The sequence below is a fragment of the Oncorhynchus kisutch genome, linkage group LG11 (genome assembly GCF_002021735.2).
Source record: "Oncorhynchus kisutch isolate 150728-3 linkage group LG11, Okis_V2, whole genome shotgun sequence".
NCBI lineage: Eukaryota > Metazoa > Chordata > Actinopteri > Salmoniformes > Salmonidae > Oncorhynchus > Oncorhynchus kisutch.
Window position 1 is genome coordinate 91,209,390 of NC_034184.2, and position 22,645 is coordinate 91,232,034.

General features: G+C 36.5%; 1 protein-coding gene across 1 annotated transcript in view; it reads right to left on the bottom strand.

The window, feature by feature from the left end:
* Nucleotides 1-22,645, bottom strand: part of mbtps2 (membrane-bound transcription factor peptidase, site 2) — a 78,915-nt gene that overhangs the window by 23,160 nt on the left and 33,110 nt on the right. The window contains exons 9-10 of the mRNA XM_031836485.1: nt 8,379-8,601; nt 8,145-8,220 (exon numbers count right to left, since the gene is read on the bottom strand). Coding sequence (XP_031692345.1) covers nt 8,145-8,220; nt 8,379-8,601 — 299 coding nt within the window. The remainder of the gene's footprint in view (nt 1-8,144; nt 8,221-8,378; nt 8,602-22,645) is intronic.

Consider the following 22,645-nt stretch of genomic DNA (forward strand, 5'->3'; position numbering starts at 1 on the left):
GCTAGCAAAGTTAGCGCGGAGCTGCTAGCAAAGTTAGCGCGGAGCTGCTAGCAAAGTTAGCGGGGGCTGCTAGCAAAGTTAGCGCGGGGCTGCTAGCGCGGGGCTGCTAGCAAAGTTAGCGCGGGGCTGCTAGCAAAGTTAGCGCGGGGCTGCTAGCAAAGTTAGCGCGGAAGCACAGAGGAATGCCCTCTTCTTTCAATTTGAAAATACTGGTAAAACTATTTCTGAAAGTTCTGATAAATTCTACTTAATTACCACAAACAAATCCATGAAATACAATATAATGACAAACCAAATAAATATGTATAGCACGTAGGCAAAGAGGTATGTAAATGGTGGTTTCTTCCCTGTCTTCTCTCTGGTGGTGCCGAGAATGATGAAGAACTGTAGGCTACGTGTGTGCACTGGGGAGGCCCGTGGAAGCTTGACCACTTTCGCCAATCAGAACCTTGAAAATAATCTAAATGAACTTTAACTGCCTTGATGTCCATAAAACTGCACGGACCCCCTCTTATGCAATGCTATATCTCTTGACACAATGATGAAAATAATCATGGCCTCTAAACCTTCAAGCTGCATACTGGACCCTATTCCAACTAAACTACTGAAAGAGCTGCTTCCTGTGCTTGGCCCTCCTATGTTTGCCTGTATCCGCTACGGAGCCGCAGTCAAACGACCACCCCTCATCACTGTCAAACGCTCCCTAAAACACTTCTGTGAGCAGGCCTTTCTAATCGACCTGGCCCGGGTATCCTGGAAGGACATCGACCTCATCCCGTCAGTTGAGGATGCCTGGTCATTCTTTAAAAGTAACTTCCTCACCATTTTAGATAAGCATGCTCCGTTCAAAAAATGCAGAACTAAGAACAGATACAGCCCTTGGTTCACCCCAGACCTGACTGCCCTCGACCAGCACAAAAACATCCTGTGGCGGACTGCAATAGCATCGAATAGTCCCCGTGATATGCAACTGTTCAGGGAAGTCCGGAACCAATACACGCAGTCATTCAGGAAAGCTAAGGCCAGCTTCTTCAGGCAGAAGTTTGCATCCTGTAGCTCCAACTCCAAAAAGTTCTGGGACACCGTGAAGTCCATGGAGAACAAGAGCACCTCCTCCCAGCTGCCCACTGCACTGAGGCTAGGTAACACGGTCACCACTGATAAATCCATGATTATCGAAAACTTCAACAAGCATTTCTCAACAGCTGGCCATGCCTTCCGCCTGGCTACTTCAACCTCGGCCAACAGCTCCGCCCCCCCCCGCAGCTCCTCGCCCAAGCCTCTCCAGGTTCTCCTTTAACCAAATCCAGATAGCAGATGTTCTGAAAGAGCTGCAAAACCTGGACCCGTACAAATCAGCTGGGCTTGACAATCTGGACCCTCTATTTCTGAAACTATCTGCCACCATTGTCGCAACCCCCATTACCAGCCTGTTCAACCTCTCTTTCATATCGTCTGAGATCCCCAAGGATTGGAAAGCTGCCGCAGTCATCCCCCTCTTCAAAGGGGGAGACACCCTGGACCCAAACTGTTACAGACCTATATCCATCCTGCCCTGCCTATCTAAGGTCTTCGAAAGCCAAGTCAACAAACAGGTCACTGACCATCTCGAATCCCACCGCACCTTCTCCGCTGTGCAATCTGGTTTCCGAGCCGGTCACGGGTGCACCTCAGCCACACTCAAGGTACTCAACGATATCATAACCGCCATCGATAAAAGACAGTACTGTGCAGCCGTCTTCATCGACCTTGCCAAGGCTTTCGACTCTGTCAATCACCATATTCTTATCGGCAGACTCAGGAGCCTCGGTTTTTCGGATGACTGCCTTGCCTGGTTCACCAATTACTTTGCAGACAGAGTTCAGTGCGTCAAATCGGAGGGCATGCTGTCTGGTCCTCTGGCAGTCTCTATGGGGGTGCCACAGGGTTCAATTCTCGGGCCGACTCTTTTCTCTGTGTATATCAATGATGTTGCTCTTGCTGCGGGCGATTCCCTGATCCACCTCTACGCAGACGACACCATTCTATATACCTTCGGCCCGTCTTTGGACACTGTGCTATCTAACCTCCAAACAAGCTTCAATGCCATACAACACTCCTTCCGTGGCCTCCAACTGCTCTTAAACGCTAGTAAAACCAAATGCATGCTTTTCAACCGGTCGCTGCCTGCACCCGCATGCCCGACTAGCATCACCACCCTGGATGGTTCCGACCTAGAATATGTGGACGTCTATAAGTACCTAGGTGTCTGGCTAGACTGCAAACTCTCCTTCCAGACTCATATCAAACATCTCCAATCAAAAATCAAATCAAGAGTCGGCTTTCTATTCCGCAACAAAGCCTCCTTCACTCACGCCGCCAAGCTTACCCTAGTAAAACTGACTATCCTACCGATCCTCGACTTCGGCGATGTCATCTACAAAATGGCTTCCAACACTCTACTCAGCAAACTGGATGCAGTCTATCACAGTGCCATCCGTTTCGTCACTAAAGCACCTTATACCACCCACCACTGCGACTTGTATGCTCTAGTCGGCTGGCCCTCGCTACATATTCGTCGCCAGACCCACTGGCTCCAGGTCATCTACAAGTCCATGCTAGGTAAAGCTCCGCCTTATCTCAGCTCACTGGTCACGATGGCAACACCCATCCGTAGCACGCGCTCCAGCAGGTGTATCTCACTGATCATCCCTAAAGCCAACACCTCATTTGGCCGCCTTTCGTTCCAGTACTCTGCTGCCTGTGACTGGAACGAATTGCAAAAATCGCTGAAGTTGGAGACTTATCTCCCTCACCAACTTCAAACATCAGCTATCTGAGCGGCTAACCGATCGCTGCAGCTGTACATAGTCTATTGGTAAATAGCCCACCCTTTCTCACCTACCTCATCCCCATACTGTTTTTATTTATTTACTTTTCTGCTCTTTTGCACACCAATATCTCTACCTGTACATGACCATCTGATCATTCATCACTCCAGTGTTAATCTGCAAAATTGTAATTATTTGCCTACCTCCTCATGCCTTTTGCACACATTGTATATAGACTCCCCCTGTGGTTTCTACTGTGTTATTGACTTGTTAATTGTTTACTCCATGTGTAACTCTTTGTTGTCTGCTCACACTGCTATGCTTGATCTTGGCCAGGTCGCAGTTGCAAATGAGAACTTGTTCTCAACTAGCCTACCTGGTTAAATAAAGGTGAAATAAAAAAATAAAAATGTTGAACATAATAAACGGCTCTCTATCCACTGGATGTGTACCAAACTCACTAAAAGTGGCAGTAATAAAGCCTCTCTTGAAAAAGCCAAACCTTGACCCAGAAAATATAAAAAACTATCGGCCTATATCGAATCTTCCATTCCTCTCAAAAATTTTAGAGAAGGCTGTTGCGCAGCAACTCACTGCCTTCCTGAAGACAAACAATGTATACGAAATGCTTCAGTCTGGTTTTAGACCCCATCATAGCACTGAGACGGCACTTGTGAAGGTGGTAAATGACATTTTAATGGCATCGGACCGAGGCTCTGCATCTGTCCTCGTGCTCCTAGACCTTAGTGCTGCTTTTGATACCATCGATCACCACATTCTTTTGGAGATTGGAAACCCAAATTGGTCTACACGGACATGTTCTGGCCTGGTTTAGATCTTATCTGTCGGAAAGATATCAGTTTGTCTCTGTGAATGGTTTGTCCTCTGACAAATCAACTGTAAATTTTGGTGTTCCTCAAGGTTCCGTTTTAGGACCACTATTGTTTTCACTATATATTTTACCTCTTGGGGATGTTATTCGAAAACATAATGTAAACTTTCACTGCTATGCGGATGACACACAGCTGTACATTTCAATGAAACATGGTGAAGCCCCAAAATTGCCCTCGCTAGAAGCATGTGTTTCAGACATAAGGAAGTGGATGGATGCAAACTTTCTACTATTAAACTCGGACAAAACAGAGATGCTTGTTCTAGGTCCCAAGAAACAAAGATCTTCTGTTGAATCTGACAATTAATCTTAATGGTTGTACAGTCGTCTCAAATAAAACTGTGAAGGACCTCGGCGTTACTCTGGACCCTGATCTCTCTTTTGAAGAACATATCAAGACCATTTCGAGGACAGCTTTTTTCCATCTACGTAACATTGCAAAAATCAGAAACTTTCTGTCCAAAAATGATGCAGAAAAATTAATCCATGCTTTTGTCACTTCTAGGTTAGACTACTGCAATGCTCTATTTTCCGGCTACCCGGATAAAGCACTAAATAAACTTCAGTTAGTGCTAAATACGGCTGCTAGAATCCTGACTAGAACCAAAAAATTTGATCATATTACTCCAGTGCTAGCATCTCTACACTGGCTTCCTGTCAAAGCAAGGGCTGATTTCAAGGTTTTACTGCTAACCTACAAAGCATTACATGGGCTTGCTCCTACCTATCTCTCTGATTTGGTCCTGCCGTACATACCTACACGTACGCTACGGTCACAAGACGCAGGCCTCCTAATTGTCCCTAGAATTTCTAAGCAAACAGCTGGAGGCAGGGCTTTCTCCTATAGAGCTCCATTTTTATGGAACGGTCTGCCTACCCATGTCAGAGACGCAAACTCGGTCTCAACCTTTATGTCTTTACTGAAGACTCATCTCTTCAGTGGGTCATATGATTGAGTGTAGTCTGGCCCAGGAGTGGGAAGGTGAACGGAAAGGCTCTGGAGCAACGAACCGCCCTTGCCGTCTCTGCCTGGCCTGTTCCCCTCTTTCCACTGGGATTCTCTGCCTCTAACCCTATTACAGGGGCTGAGTCACTGGCTTGCTGGGGCTCTCTCATGCCGTTCCTGGAGGGGGTGCGTCACCTGAGTGGGTTGATTCACTGTTGTGGTCATCCTGTCTGGGTTGGCGCCCCCCCCTTGGGTTGTGCCGTGGCGGAGATCTTTGTGGGCTATACTCAGCCTTGTCTCAGGATGGTAAGTTGGTGGTTGAAGATATCCCTCTAGTGGTGTGGGGGCTGTGCTTTGGCAAAGTGGGTGGGGTTATATCCTTCCTGTTTGGCCCTGTCCGGGGGTGTCCTCGGATGGGGCCACAGTGTCTCCTGACCCCTCCTGTCTCAGCCTCCAGTATTTATGCTGCAGTAGTTTATGTGTCGGGGGGCTGGGGTCAGTTTGTTATATCTGGAGTACTTCTCCTGTCCTATTCGGTGTCCTGTGTGAATCTAAGTGTGCGTTCTCTAATTCTCTCCTTCTCTCTTTCTTTCTCTCTCTCGGAGGACCTGAGCCCTAGGACCATGCCCCAGGACTACCTGACATGATGACTCCTTGCTGTCCCCAGTCCACCTGGCCATGCTGCTGCTCCAGTTTCAACTTCCACCTGACTGTGCTGCTGCTCCAGTTTCAACTGTTCTGCCTTATTATTATTCGACCATGCTGGTCATTTATGAACATTTGAACATCTTGGCCATGTTCTGTTATAATCTCCACCCGGCACAGCCAGAAGAGGACTGGCCACCCCACATAGCCTGGTTCCTCTCTAGGTTTCTTCCTAGGTATTGGCCTTTCTAGGGAGTTTTTCCTAGCCACCGTGCTTCTACACCTGCATTGCTTGCTGTTTGGGGTTTTAGGCTGGGTTTCTGTACAGCACTTTGAGATATCAGCTGATGTACGAAGGGCTATATAAATAAATTTGATTTGATTTGATTTGAATGCGACACCATTCTGCAGAGGACACCCAAACCAGAGTGGCCACCGCAAAGCCCAAGGAGCCTGACCCTCTCTGGAAGTTCCTGTAGCCCTGCTTGGTATAATTAGCTTATACTGGCTATTGGTTGAGGGCATGTTCTGCGGTGGCAGGTAGCCTAGTGGTTAGAGCGTTGGACTAGTAACCGGAAGATTGCAAGATCGAATCCCCGAGCTGATGAGGTAAAAATCTGTCTTTCTGCCCCTGAACAAGGCAGTTAACCCACTGTTCCTAGGCAGTCATTGAAAATAAGAATTTGTTCTTATTAACTGACTTGCCTAGTTAAATAAAGGTAAAATAAAGAATACACTATGCTGTAAGATATACAATGAAATGCCTACTTGCAGCTCAAGCTCTCCTCTCAGACAGTGCAATGATATATATATATATACATACATACATACGTATCTGTATTTACATTAGGCTATACCCTACCAATAGCTACTGTCACCACGTAAGCCTATACTGTAAATGATTGTTGTTTGTTCCTGAACTGGCCGGATGACAGAGCTGTCCTTCAGCACCACAAGTTGGTTCAACCTCTAACATGATTGTGCGATTCTAGGGATGTCCTTCAACCAGGAAGGGCACTCCAATCTCTTAAAATAACCATTATCAAGATCTGCTTCCTACATCTAATAGCCCCACTCATCACTTATTATTACTACTACAAATAGAAGATTATCACTTCTCACAATGGTGCTGGTTTAGTAAAGTTAGATCAAAGCTGAATCAATGTATCGCAAGATCACATAACGATTAATGAGTATTTTACATAACAGAACCAAATATAATAGCATAGTAGGCCTGCTATTTTACACCAAAAATACCTCATTTCTAGTGAGATTTTAGGATGGTTAGCTGAAGCTGAATAGTCAAAAAATTATCATGCGCCAAAACTCAACATAGTGGACCACTAGGCAGGGATATATGCTTTGATTGAAACTAAATAGAAGAAAGGCTAATAGTTAACACCATCTGTCCTCATTTGCTCATGAAACAGTCATTCAAGAAGCTCTAAATGCCTGCTGCCATGAAACTGACTGAGATCAGATGATTTGCATGCAGATGCAGTTTGGACATTTCACTCGTGAAGAATGATCACTTATGACAGTCCAGGTTTCTGCCTATTTTGAAATGAGGAATACCTACCTTGGTGTTTGAAGGTATTAAAGAAAACATTTCTTGAGACAATAGACCTGTGTGGGCATAGTCAGACATTGCAATTGGAGGATGCATTTTATGCATATTCTATCATGATAGGCTATTCAATAGGCTACATCTGTCAGTACAAACTTTGATTGAGGAAATTATGATTTACATTTGAGTAATTTAGCACACATTCTTATCCAGAGCCACTTACAGTAGTGAGTTCATACCTTTTTCACTGCTTCTCTGTGGGAAACAAACCCACAACCGTGGCTTTGCAAGTGCCATGCTCTACCAACAGAGCCACACAGAACATTTAAATGTTACTAAAAAATAAATAGCACCACAACACTGAAAGTCACCAACAATATTTTATGTTGCTAGCTAGCTAGTTAGCTGTGGTTTGCCAGCTAGTTAGCTGTGGTTTGCCATCTGCTTGGGGCAGAGATGTTAAAGAAAGGAGGAGATAGGAATCCCAATGAATGATGGAACGTATAACACAGAACCCAAATCAAATCAAAATCAAATGTATTTATATAGCCCTTCGTACATCAGCTGATATCTCAAAGTGCTGTACAGAAACCCAGCCTAAAACCCCAAACAGCAAGCAATGCAGGTGTAGAAGCACCTTCACAGCAGACAGCAGACTTGACAGCAGACTGTCAACCAATTGCGTTCAAGTTGTCATGCTGCGTCAGGTGGTTGCTAAGCTAATCGGCACGCTATCCCTTCTCAAAGTCAGGGTATGAGTCGAGAAAGTACGTAATGTCACGAATCCAAAGCTATACCATTTTTCAGAGAACACCATTGAATATTAGACCCTGGTCTCAATTGGGATCCCCTGATTAAATAAAAAAAAGTTCATCAAAAATAAAATATACAATATTACAGAGAACAAGTTAATTATCTCACGTCTTGGAAAAGATTTGTAATGTTGTGCTTCTTGTTCACGAAATTCATGCTGATGTTGGGTTTTTGAGCTAGCGCCCAATTGATTCCCATTCACTCCATGAAGGAGTGCTCTCCTTGTTGTAGAATGCACCGCGTGGCCCATTGACAATGCATCGGTAACGTAAACAATGGGCGTTAATTTGATCCAATGGAGTTTCCCTATCTCCCACAAAGTAGATCTGCTCTGGGTTGCTAACTAGTTAGCTGCGGTTGCTAGCATGGTAGCTGTGATTGCTAGCGAGTTAGCTGTAGTTTCCTAGCCGCTTCAGGTTTGTTCATTTCCAACACAGCCATAATATGGAGTCTGAATGTACAAAAGGATACTTGCAGAAGGTCTCCATGACAACAGGTAGGTCCAGGTTCAGGAAGCCGAAGCGAGGAGCAAAGTTGGTCAGACTGACTGAGGAGGACAGGACAGGCATTAAGACAGACAGACAGGCAGGCAGACAGAGTTATGGTTAGTTGGTCAGACAGGAGGGACAAAAACAGGACAGACAGAGGACAGTGTCTGTGTTAGGGTTAGTTGGTCAGACAGGAGGGGCATTAACACACACTGACCTGCATATTGGAGGTGAGGAGGGTACCCCACAAACAGCATCTGTGTATTGGGTGGATGAGTAAGACGGATCAACCTGGTCTGGTTCTCCAGTGAAGGTGTGACACAGACACTGGGTGAGTGAGTGTCAGGGTCTGTGTCAAGATGTGTGTGTGTGAGGCAGTCTGCGTTGCTGCGACACACACGGCTGCCAGACAGCATCTTACGAGCCGGGAGACACGCATACTGAAACACAACCAGCAGTTAGTCCAATATCTGTGTGTGTAGTGTGTGTAGGGCTGTACCCCACCCTCAAACCCTGGCTCGACCGAGAGTTGTTTGTTCTTTCAACCAATCGGTCAACATTTTGAAACGTGTATTTTTCCATATATAGACACACCCTGTGTTTGATTAAATTAACTCTATGCACTGAGCTGGTCTGATGCTTTAAGCACTGTGTGATTATATTAACTCTATGCACTGAGCTGGTCTGATGCTTTAAGCACTGTGTGATTAAATTAACTATGCACTGAGCTGGTCTGATGCTTTAAGCACTGTGTGATTAAATTAACTATATGCACTGAGCTGGTCTGATGCTTTAAGCACTGTGTGATTAAATAATTAAGACATGGGGCCTGAGATGAAGATAAGCAGAAAATAAAATCTGGACCATCCATCGTCCTGCCTTTACGCTCGTTAAGTTACTAGTAATAGGCTACACCATGGGTCAGCAAGCTCTTCCATCAGCAACTGTATCTTATCATTTCTAGCGACCTGCGTGCCAGTTGTGATTTTCATGGAACAGTATTATTTCAACTATAATAACATCTTCGTCAAAATCACTGTCGTGGCTAAGCTAAATTAAATCTAAATGATAAATGTAAAAGCTAAAATGTATCATTTGAGCTAACCTTTTTCCTAACCTTCCAATCGGCTCATTCATCCCCACTAAATTCTCCAAACCTGCTACGGAAGAGTACATTCCAGTCATAGCTGTAGTCCACCAAGTGAGAACCCTATGGTCTATATTATCACCTATAGTCTAGCTAAATAAAGGTTCAATTATTACTTTTATTTCTTTTAAATCACCTGTAGTCCAACTGAAGCAGCATAGTGGCTATAAATACATGGGCTGAAGCATGGGGTTGCCCATCTGCATTTACACTACTGGACACCCTAGACATGGATTGTTCTCCATGATCCCGTCCGGCAGGCGGTACCGGTACATCAAGGCTCTCACAAACAGACTCCTAAACAGCTTCTATCCCCTGGTCATAAGATACAGGACAGTTTTGCTAGCACAGACTGGAATATGTTCCGGGAATCTTCCGATGGCATTGAGGAGTACACCACATCAGTCACTGGCTTCACCAATAAGTGCATCGATGACATCATCCCCAAAGTGACTGTACGTACATACCCCAACCAGAAACCATGGATTACAGGCAACATCCGCACTGAGCTAAAGGCTAGAGCTGCTGCCTTCAAGGAGCAGGACTCTAACCCAGACGCTTTTAAGAAATCCCGCTACACCCTAAGACGAACCATCAAACAGGCAAAGCGCCAATACAGGACTAAGATTGAATCGTACTGCATCGGCTCCGACGCTCGTCAGATGTGGCAGGGCCTGCAAACGATTACAGACTACAAAAGGGAAGCACAGCCACGAGCTGCCCAGTGACACAAGCCTACCAGACGAGCTAAATCACTTCTATGCTCGCTTCGAGGCAAGCAAGACTGAGGCATGCATGAGAGCATTAGCTGTTCTGTACGACTGGGTGATCATACTCTCTGTAGCCGACATGAGTAAGGCCGCGGGGCCAGACGGATTACCAGGACGGGTGCTCCGGACATGTGCTGACCAACTGGCAGGTGTCTTCACTGACATTTTCAACATGTCCCCGATTGAGTCTGTAATACCAACATGTTTCAAGCAGACCACCATAGTCCCTGTGCCCAAGAGCACTAAGGTAACCTGACTAGATGACTACAGACCCATAGCCATGAAGTGCTTTGAAAGGCTGGTCATGGCTCACACTAACACCATTATCTCAGAAACTCTAGACCCACTCCAATTCACATACCGCCCCAACAGATCCACAGATGATGCAATCTCACTCCACACTGCCCTTTCCCACCTGGACAAAAGGAACACCTACATGAGAATGCTGTTCATTGAATACAGCTCAGCGTTCAACACCATATGTGCCAGCAAAGCTCATCACTAAGTTAAGGACCCTGGGACTAAACACCTCCCTCTGCAACTGGATCCTGGACATCCTGACAGGCCGCCTCCCCATGTGGTGAGGGCAGGAAACAATACACCCGACACGCTGATCCTCAACACTGGAGCCCCTCAGGGGTGCTTGCTCAGTCCCCTCCTGTACTCCCTGTTCATCCACGACTGCATGGCCAGGCACAACTCCAACACCATCGTGTACCACAACAGTGGTAGGTCTGATCACTGACAAGACAGCCTATAAGGAAGAGGTCAGAGACTTGGCCAAGTGGTGCCAGAATAACAACCTATCCCTCAACGTGATCAAGACAAAGGAGATGATTGTGGACTACAGGAAAAGCAGGCCCAAGCATGATCCCATTCTCATCGACGGGGCTGTAGTAGAGCAGGTTGAGAGCTTCCAAGCTCTTTGGTGTCCACATCACCAACAAACTAGAATGGTCCAAACACACCAAGACAGTCGTGAAGAGGGTACGACAAAGCCTATTCCTCCCCAGGAGACTGAAATGATTTGGCATGGGTCCTCCGATCCTCAAAATGTTCTACAGCTGCACCATCGAGAGCATCCTGACTGAGAGCATCACCGCCTGGTATGGCAACTGTTTGGCCTCCGACCGTAAGGCACTACAGAGGGTAGTGCGTACGGCCCAGTACATCACTGGGGCCAAGCTTCGTGCCATCCAGGACATCTTATACCAGGCGGTGTTAGAGACTGTTTTAGAGACTTATCTCTGCTACCGCACAGCAAGCGGTACCGGAGCGCCAAGTCTAGGTCCAAAACAGCTTCTACCCCAGAGCCATAAGACTACTGAACAGCTAATCAAATGGCTACCTGGACTATTTGCATTGACCCCCCCCCCTCCTTTTAGGCTACTGCTATTCACTGTTTTATCACTTCCCCCCCTAACTACATGTACATATTACCTTGTACCCCCGCACATTGACTCAGTACCGGTACCCCCTGTACATAGCCTTGTTATTGTACTGTGTTTTTATTATTTTTTACTTTTGTTTATTTGGTAAATATTCTTTCTTGAACTACATTGTTGGTTAAGAGCTTGTAAGTAAGCATTTCATGGTAAGGTCTACACCGGTTTTATTCGGTGTATGTGACAAATAAAGTTTGATTCGATTTGACACAGACCTGTATATACAACCACTCCAGTACCCCTGCATATTGAATAAGGTACTGACACTGACCTGTATATACAGTACCAGTCAAAAGTTTGGAAATAACTAGTCATTCCAGAGTTTTATTTGTTTTCCCTTCTGCATTGTAGAATAATATTGAAGCAATCAAAACTATGAAATAACACATATGGAATCATGTAGTAACCAAAAAAGGTGTTAAATCAAAATATATTTTATATTTGAGATTCTTTAAATAGCCACCTTTTGCCTTGATGACAGCTTTGCACATTATTGGCATTCTCTCAACCAGCTTCATGAGGTGTTCACCTGGAATGCATTTCAATGAACAGGTGTGCCTTGTTAAGTTAATGTGTGGAATTTCTTTCCTTCTTAATGCGTTTGAGCTAATCAGTTGTGTTGTGACAAGGTAGGGGTGGTATACAGAAGATAGCCCTATTTGGGAAAAGACCAAGGCTATATTATGGCAAGAACAGCTCAAATAAGCAAAGAGAAACGACAGTCCATCATTATTATCATTATCTATATTATTATCAATATTATCATTATCTATATTATTATCATCTATATTATTATTATCCATATTACTATCTATATTATCATTATCTATATTATTATCATCTATATTATTATTATCCATATTACTATCTATATTATCATTATCTATATTATTATCAATATTATCATTATCTATATTATTATCATCTATAGTATTAATATTATCATTATCTATATTATTATCAATTTTATCATTATCGATATTATCATTATCTATATTACTATCTATATTATTTATATTATCATTATCTATATTACTATCTATATTATTTATATTATTATTATCTATATTATTATTATCTATATTACTATCTATATTATCATTATCTATATTAATATATTATTATTATCTATATTACTATCTATATTATTATTATCTATATTATAATCAATATTATCATTATCTATATTATTATCATCTATATTATTATTATCCATATTACTATCTATATTATCATTATCTATATTATTATCATCTATATTATTATTATCCATATTACTATCTATATTATCATTATCTATATTATTATCAATATTATCATTATCTATATTATTATCATCTATAGTATTAATATTATCATTATCTATATTATTATCAATTTTATCATTATCGATATTATCATTATCTATATTACTATCTATATTATTTATATTATCATTATCTATATTACTATCTATATTATTTATATTATTATTATCTATATTATTATTATCTATATTACTATCTATATTATCATTATCTATATTAATATATTATTATTATCTATATTACTATCTATATTATTATTATCTATATTAATATATTATTATTATCTATATTACTATCTATATTATTATTATCTATATTAATATATTATTATTATCTATATTACTATATATATTATTATTATCTATATTACTATCTATATTATTATTATCTATATTAATATATTATTATTATCTATATTACTATCTATATTATTTATATTATTATTATCTATATTACTATCTATATTATTTATATTATTATTATCTATATTACTATCTATATTATTTATATTATTATTATCTATATTAATATCTATATTATTTATATTATTATTATCTATATTACTATCTATATTATCATTATCTATATTAATATATTATTATTATCTATATTACTATATTATTATTATCTATATTACTATCTATATTATTATTATCTATATTAATATATTATTATTATCTATATTACTATCTATATTATCTATATTATCATTATCTATATTAATATATTATTATTATCTATATTACTATCTATATTATTAATATCTATATTAATATATTATTATTATCTATATTACTATCTATATTATTATTATCTATATTAATATATTATTATTATCTATATTACTATCTATATTATTAATATCTATATTAATATATTATTATTATCTATATTACTATCTATATTATCTATATTATCATTATCTATATTACTATATTATTATTATCTATATTACTATCTATATTATTAATATCTATATTAATATATTATTATTATCTATATTACTATCTATATTATTATTATCTATATTAATATATTATTATTATCTATATTACTATCTATATTATCTATATTATCATTATCTATATTAATATATTATTATTATCTATATTACTATCTATATTATTATTATCTATATTACTATCTATATTATTATTATCTATATTACTATCTATATTATCTATATTATCATTATCTATATTAATATATTATTATTATCTATATTACTATCTATATTATTATTATCTATATTACTATCTATATTATTTATATTATTATTATCTATATTACTATCTATATTATTTATATCTATATTAATATATTATTATTATCTATATTACTATCTATATTATTATTATCTATATTAATATATTATTATTATCTATATTACTATCTATATTATTAATATCTATATTAATATATTATTATTATCTATATTACTATCTATATTATTATTATCTATATTAATATATTATTATTATCTATATTACTATCTATATTATTATTATCTATATTACTATCTATATTATTATCTATATTACTATCTATATTATTATTATCTATATTACTATCTATATTATTATTATCTATATTAATATATTATTATTATCTATATTACTATCCATATTATCATTCTATATTAATATATTATTATTATCTATATTACTATCTATATTATTTATATTATTATTATCTATATTACTATCTATATTATTATTATCTATATTACTATCTATATTATTATTATCTATATTACTATCTATATTATCTATATTATCATTATCTATATTAATATATTATTATTATCTATATTACTATCTATATTATTATTATCTATATTACTATCCATATTATCATTCTATATTAATATATTATTATTATCTATATTACTATCTATATTATTTATATTATTATTATCTATATTACTATCTATATTATTATTATCTATATTACTATCTATATTATTATTATCTATATTACTATCTATATTATCTATATTATCATTATCTATATTAATATATTATTATTATCTATATTACTATCTATATTATTATTATCTATATTACTATCTATATTATCTATATTATCATTATCTATATTAATATATTATTATTATCTATATTACTATCTATATTATTATTATCTATATTACTATCTATATTATTATTATCTATATTACTATCTATATTATCTATATTATCATTATCTATATTAATATATTATTATTATCTATATTACTATCTATATTATTATTATCTATATTACTATCTATATTATCTATATTATCATTATCTATATTAATATATTATTATTATCTATATTACTATCTATATTATTATTATCTATATTACTATCCATATTATCATTCTATATTAATATATTATTATTATCTATATTACTATCTATATTATTTATATTATTATTATCTATATTACTATCTATATTATTATTATCTATATTACTATCTATATTATTATTATCTATATTACTATCTATATTATCTATATTATCATTATCTATATTAATATATTATTATTATCTATATTACTATCTATATTATTATTATCTATATTACTATCTATATTATCTATATTATCATTATCTATATTAATATATTATTATTATCTATATTACTATCTATATTATTATTATCTATATTACTATCTATATTATTATTATCTATATTACTATCTATATTATCTATATTATCATTATCTATATTAATATATTATTATTATCTATATTACTATCTATATTATTATTATCTATATTACTATCTATATTATTTATATTATTATTATCTATATTACTATCTATATTATTTATATCTATATTAATATATTATTATTATCTATATTACTATCTATATTATTATTATCTATATTAATATATTATTATTATCTATATTACTATATTATTATTATCTATATTACTATCTATATTATTTATATCTATATTAATATATTATTATTATCTATATTACTATCTATATTATTATTATCTATATTAATATATTATTATTATCTATATTATTATTATCTATATTACTATCTATATTATTATTATCTATATTACTATCTATATTATTATTATCTATATTACTATCTATATTATTATTATCTATATTACTATCTATATTATTATTATCTATATTAATATATTATTATTATCTATATTACTATCCATATTATCATTCTATATTAATATATTATTATTATCTATATTACTATCTATATTATTTATATTATTATTATCTATATTAATATATTATTATTATCTATATTACTATCTATATTATTAATATCTATATTAATATATTATTATTATCTATATTACTATCTATATTATTATTATCTATATTAATATATTATTATTATCTATATTATTATTATCTATATTACTATCTATATTATTATTATCTATATTACTATCTATATTATTATTATCTATATTACTATCTATATTATTATTATCTATATTACTATCTATATTATTATTATCTATATTAATATATTATTATTATCTATATTACTATCCATATTATCATTCTATATTAATATATTATTATTATCTATATTACTATCTATATTATTATTATCTATATTACTATCCATATTATCATTCTATATTAATATATTATTATTATCTATATTACTATCTATATTATTATTATCTATATTACTATCTATATTATCTATATTATCATTATCTATATTAATATATTATTATTATCTATATTACTATCTATATTATCTATATTATCATTATCTATATTAATATATTATTATTATCTATATTACTATCTATATTATTATTATCTATATTACTATCTATATTATCTATATTATCATTATCTATATTAATATATTATTATTATCTATATTACTATCTATATTATTATTATCTATATTACTATCTATATTATTATTATCTATATTACTATCTATATTATCTATATTATCATTATCTATATTAATATATTATTATTATCTATATTACTATCTATATTATTATTATCTATATTACTATCTATATTATTTATATTATTATTATCTATATTACTATCTATATTATTTATATCTATATTAATATATTATTATTATCTATATTACTATCTATATTATTATTATCTATATTAATATATTATTATTATCTATATTACTATATTATTATTATCTATATTACTATCTATATTATTTATATCTATATTAATATATTATTATTATCTATATTACTATCTATATTATTATTATCTATATTAATATATTATTATTATCTATATTATTATTATCTATATTACTATCTATATTATTATTATCTATATTACTATCTATATTATTATTATCTATATTACTATCTATATTATTATTATCTATATTAATATATTATTATTATCTATATTACTATCTATATTATTATTATCTATATTACTATCTATATTATTATTATCTATATTAATATATTATTATTATCTATATTACTATCCATATTATCATTCTATATTAATATATTATTATTATCTATATTACTATCTATATTATTTATATTATTATTATCAATATAATGATTTATATTATGATTATTATCTGTATTATCATCATCATCATCATCATCATCATCATCACTGCGCTGTTGGGAAAGAGCGCTCAAGGTAAGACTTCCATTGTACTGTTTTAAACCTCCTATATCCTGTGCCCTAACCCTGTGCACGTGATGAATAAACTTTGAAAAGGCCCGATTTTTTATAATAATAATGAATGAAATTATAATGACAAAGTATTATTAATCATCTGAAAAGTGTTTTTCCCGCAATTGCATTAAGAATTGTTGTGCATTGACGGCTTCAGTCCTGGAAGTATGTGATTTTAGGGGCAAGGCCTTTTGCCCTTCAAGAGGTGCCCAATCTACTAGGGAATCCAGGCCTTCTACGAGGGCACCGAGCCATTAACAAATAGCCAATTAAAATGATTCAAAACCGAAAAACTCCAGATATTTTGTTAAGACAAATGTATAGGTGTAGGTTATATGCATATTGGCTACAGCCTCATGTCCACACCGATGCTGACATGAGGGAGGAACCAGAAAATATACTTAAAAAATATAAAGTATATATACAAAAGTATGTGGACACCAGTTCAAATTCATGGATTTGGCCATTTCAGCCACACCCGTTGCTGACAGGTGTATAAATTGAGCACACAGCCAAGAAAGCTCCATAGACAAACAGTGACAGTAGAATGGCCTTACTGAAGAGCTCGGTGACTTTCAAAGTGGTACCGTCATAGTATGCCCCGTTTCTAACAAGTCAGTTCGTCAAATTTCTGCCCTGCTAGAGATGCCCCGGTCGACTGTAAGTGCTGTTATTGTGAAGTGGAAACATCTAGGAGCAACAACTGCTCAGCCGTGAAGTGGTAGGACACACAAGCTCACAGAACGGGACCGCCGAGTGCTGAAGGGCGTAGAGCGTAAAAAAAGCCTGTCCTCAGCTGCAACACTCACTACCAAGATCAAAACTGCCTCTGGAAGCAACGTCAGCACAATAACTGTTCGTCAGGAGCTTCATGAAATGGGTTTCCATGGCCAGCAATGCCAAGCATCGGCTGAAGTGGTGTAAAGCTCGCCACCAATGGACTCTAGAGCAGTGGAAGCACGTTCTTTGGAGTGATGAATCACACTTCACCACATCAGGCAGTCTGACGGACGAATCTGGGTTTGGAGGATGCCAGGCTACCTGCCCAAATGCAGAGTGCCAACTGTAAAGTTTGGCGGAGGAGGAATAATGGTCTGGGTCTGTTTTTCATGGTTCAGGCTAGGCCCCTTAGTTCCAATGAAAGGAAATCTCAACGCTACAGCATACAATGACATTCTAGACGATTCTGTGCTTCCAACTTTGTGACAACAGTTTGGGGAAGGCCCTTTCCTGTTTCAGCATGACAATACCCCGGAGACAAAGCAAGGTCCATACAGAAATAGTTTGTTAAGATCAGTGTGGAAGCATTTGACTGGCCTGCAGAGCCCTGACCTCAATCCCATCGAACACCTTTGGGACCTTTGCACATTTTAGAGAGTGGCCTTTTATTGTCCCTAGCACAAGGTGCATCTGTGTAATGATCATGCTGTTTAATCAGCTTCTTGATATACCACACCTGTCAGGTGGATGGATTATCTTGGCAAAGGAGAAATGCTCAGTAACAGGGATGTAAACAAATTTACAGCAGGATTAATACACGCTCCTAGTGATGGGAAGTTAAGGTTAGAAAAAGGGTTTGGGTTAGCTTAAATGCACACGATTGTCAAGAGAAAACTGATTACTACTCTTTGCTCTGGGCAAAGGTCGAACACAGTTCACCAGAACCCTGATGAATTGTTAGTCAAAAGCAGGAATAGGCTGCAAAGGTGCAACCAGTACAGCCCAGTTCGGTTAGTCACAACATCCTGTTTCAGATCAGACCAGAAGAAGTTAAGCAAGATATGGTCATACATCTTGTTGAGCCCAAGATGGCCTGCCATACTACCATCATGAGCCAACCTCTATCTCTTGTTGAAGTGCAATTGGAATGACAATTTGAGATACACTGGGACTATCGTCCTGCCCAGAAGTGTCGCTAGAACGCCATTTCCTCATTAGAACACCATCTCTGTCAAAGAATCCCCCCACGAACTTCATCAAACTCCTTCTCTGGCCATATCTTAGCAGAAAAAGGGGAGAGGGAAACATATTTACTAGACATTGAAGTGTCAGCTGTAGGGAGCCTCTCTTCCTTCAGCGGATCTACAAACTCACTCACCTTTGGGGTTTGCAAAGGAGAGGTCAACTCAGGAGGTTTACTGAAATCAGGATCACCCATAAACGTCTCAGACAGATCGACCATGGTGGGATCGCTGACATCCTCAACACTAGACTTGCTTCTGGTGACTTTCTTAGACATAGCGCGTGTAACGGCACATGCTGGGAACACGTTAGTAGAAGTCGGCCGATTAATAAGGGACAATTTCAAGTTTTCATAACAACCAGTAATCTGCATTTTTGGACACCGTTTATGTATGATTATATTGCATTCCAGAAGGAAACTGCGTGGCAGGCTGACCACCTGATACGCGAGTGCAGCAAGGAGCCAAGGTAAGTTGCTAGCTAGCATTAAACTTATCTTATAAAAAACAATACATATTCACTAGTTAACTAAATTACTAGGTTAACTAGCTTGTCCTGCATTGCATATAATCAATGCGGTGCCTGTTAATTTATCATCGAATCACAGCCTACTTCAACTTCGCCAAACGGGTGATGATTTAACAAAGGAGCGTCCATGAAAAAAGCACAATCGTTGCACGAATGTACCTAACCATAAACATCCAATGCCTTTCTTAAAATCAGAAGAAGTATATATTTTTAAACCTGCATATTTAGTTAAAACAAATTCATGTTAGCAGGCAATATTAACTAGGGAAATTGTGTCACTTCTCTTGCATTCATTGCACGCAGTCAGGGTATATGCAGCAGTTTGGGCCAACTGGCTCTTTGCAAACTAATTTGCCAGAATTTTACATAATTATGACATGACATAACATTGAAGGTTGTGCAATGTAACAGCAATATTTAGGCTGATGGATGCCACCCGTTAGATAAAAAATGCGGAACGGTGCCGTATTTCACTGAAAGAATAAACGATTTGTTTTTGAAACGATAGGTCATTAATATGGTCGAATCAGGAAACTAAGGCTCGTATTTCTGTGTGTTTATTATAATTAAGTCTATGATTTGATATTTGATAGAGCAGTCTGACTGAGCAGTGGTAGGCAGCAGCAGGATCGTAAGCGTTCATTCAAACTTTACTGCATTTGCCAGCAGCTCTCACGAATGTTTGATGTCCAGGGCTGTTTATGACTTATGACAAGCCTATCAACTCCTGAGATTAGGCTGGCAATACTAAAGTGCCTATTAGAACATCCAATAGTCAAAGATACATGAAATGCAAATGGTATAAGAGAGAACTAGTCGACGCGTCATAATTCCTATTATAACTGCAACCTAATATTTCTTTGATGGGAATGTTGAAGAACTGGGGATATTGAACCACCAGCTTTCATATGTTCTGAGCACGGAACTTAAACGTTCAACTTTTTTTACATGGCACATATTGCACTTTTACTTTCTTCTCCAACACTGTTTTTGCATTATTTAAACCAAATTGAGCATGTTTCATTATTTATTTCAGACTAAACTGATTTTATTTATATATTATATTAAGTTCAAATAAAACTGTTAAGTGTTCATTCAGTATTGTTGTAATTGTCATCACAAATAAATCAATATTTAAATAATACATATCCAGACGGTTCTATTTATTTACATATATATATATATATATATATTTACAATTAATTAATACAATTTGCAGATTAATCCGTATCGGCTTTTTTGGTCCTCCAATAATCGGTTTCGGCGTTGAAAAATCATAAAACAGTCGACCTCTACACGCTAAGGTTCTGATAACCCATCAAGTTCCTCTACTCTGGGTTTCTTACAAACAAGATTTGACACGAACTTCCCTTCAGCCAAATCGTTTCCAAAAATGAATGAGACCCCCCCCTTCACTGTTAGAAAATGACTGATACCTTGCAGTAGGAGGTGACTTATCTTGATTGCTTTTTGCATAGGGATAACTACTGGGTGCCTTGTTACAGTGGGGCAAAAAAGTATTTAGTCAGCCACCAATTGTGCAAGTTCTCCCACTTAAAAACATGAGGCCTGTAATTTTCATCATAGGTACACTTCAACTATGACAGACAAAATGAGAATTTTTTTTCCAGAAAATCACATTGTAGGATTTTTTATGAATTTATTTGCAAATTATGGTGGAAAATAAGTATTTGGTCACCTACAAACAAGCAAGATTTCTGGCTCTCACAGACCTGTAACTTCTTCTTTAAGAGGCACCTCTGTCCTCCACTCATTACCTGTATTAATGGCACCTGTTTGAACTTGTTATCAGTATAAAAGACACCTGTCCACAACCTCAAACAGTCACACTCCAAACTCCACTATGGCCAAGACCAAAGAGCTGTCAAAGGACACCAGAAACAAAATTGTAGACCTGCACCAGGCTGGGAAGACTGAATCTGCAATAGGTAAGCTTGGTTTGAAGAAATCAACTGTGGGAGCAATTATTAGGAAATGGAAGACATACAAGAACACTGATAATCTCCCTCGATCTGGGGCTCTACGCAGGATCTCTCCCCGTGGGGTCAAAATTATCACAAGAACGGTGAGGAAAAATCCCAGAACCACAGGGGGACCTAGTGAGTGACCTGCAGAGAGCTGGGACCAAAGTAACAAAGCCTACCATCAGTAACACACTGTGCCGCCAGGGACTCAAATCCTGCAGTGCCAGACGTGTCCCCCTGCTTAAGCCAGTACATGTCCAGGCCCGTCTGAAGTTTGCTAGAGAGCATTTGGATGATCCAGAAGAAGATTGGGAGAATGTCATATGGTCAGATGAAACCAAAATATAACTTTTTGGTAAAAACTCAACTCGTCGTGTTTGGAGGACAAAGAATGCTGAGTTGCATCCAAAGAACACCATACCTACTGTGAAGCATGGGGGTGGAAACATCATGCTTTGGGGCTGTTTTTCTGCAAAGGGACCAGGACAACTGATCCGTGTAAAGGAAAGAATGAATGGGGCCATGTATCGTGAGATTTTGAGTGAAAACCTCCTTCCATCAGCAAGGGCATTGAAGATGAAATGTGTCTGGGTCTTTCAGCATGACAATGATCCCAAACACACCACCCGGGCAACGAAGGAGTGGCTTCG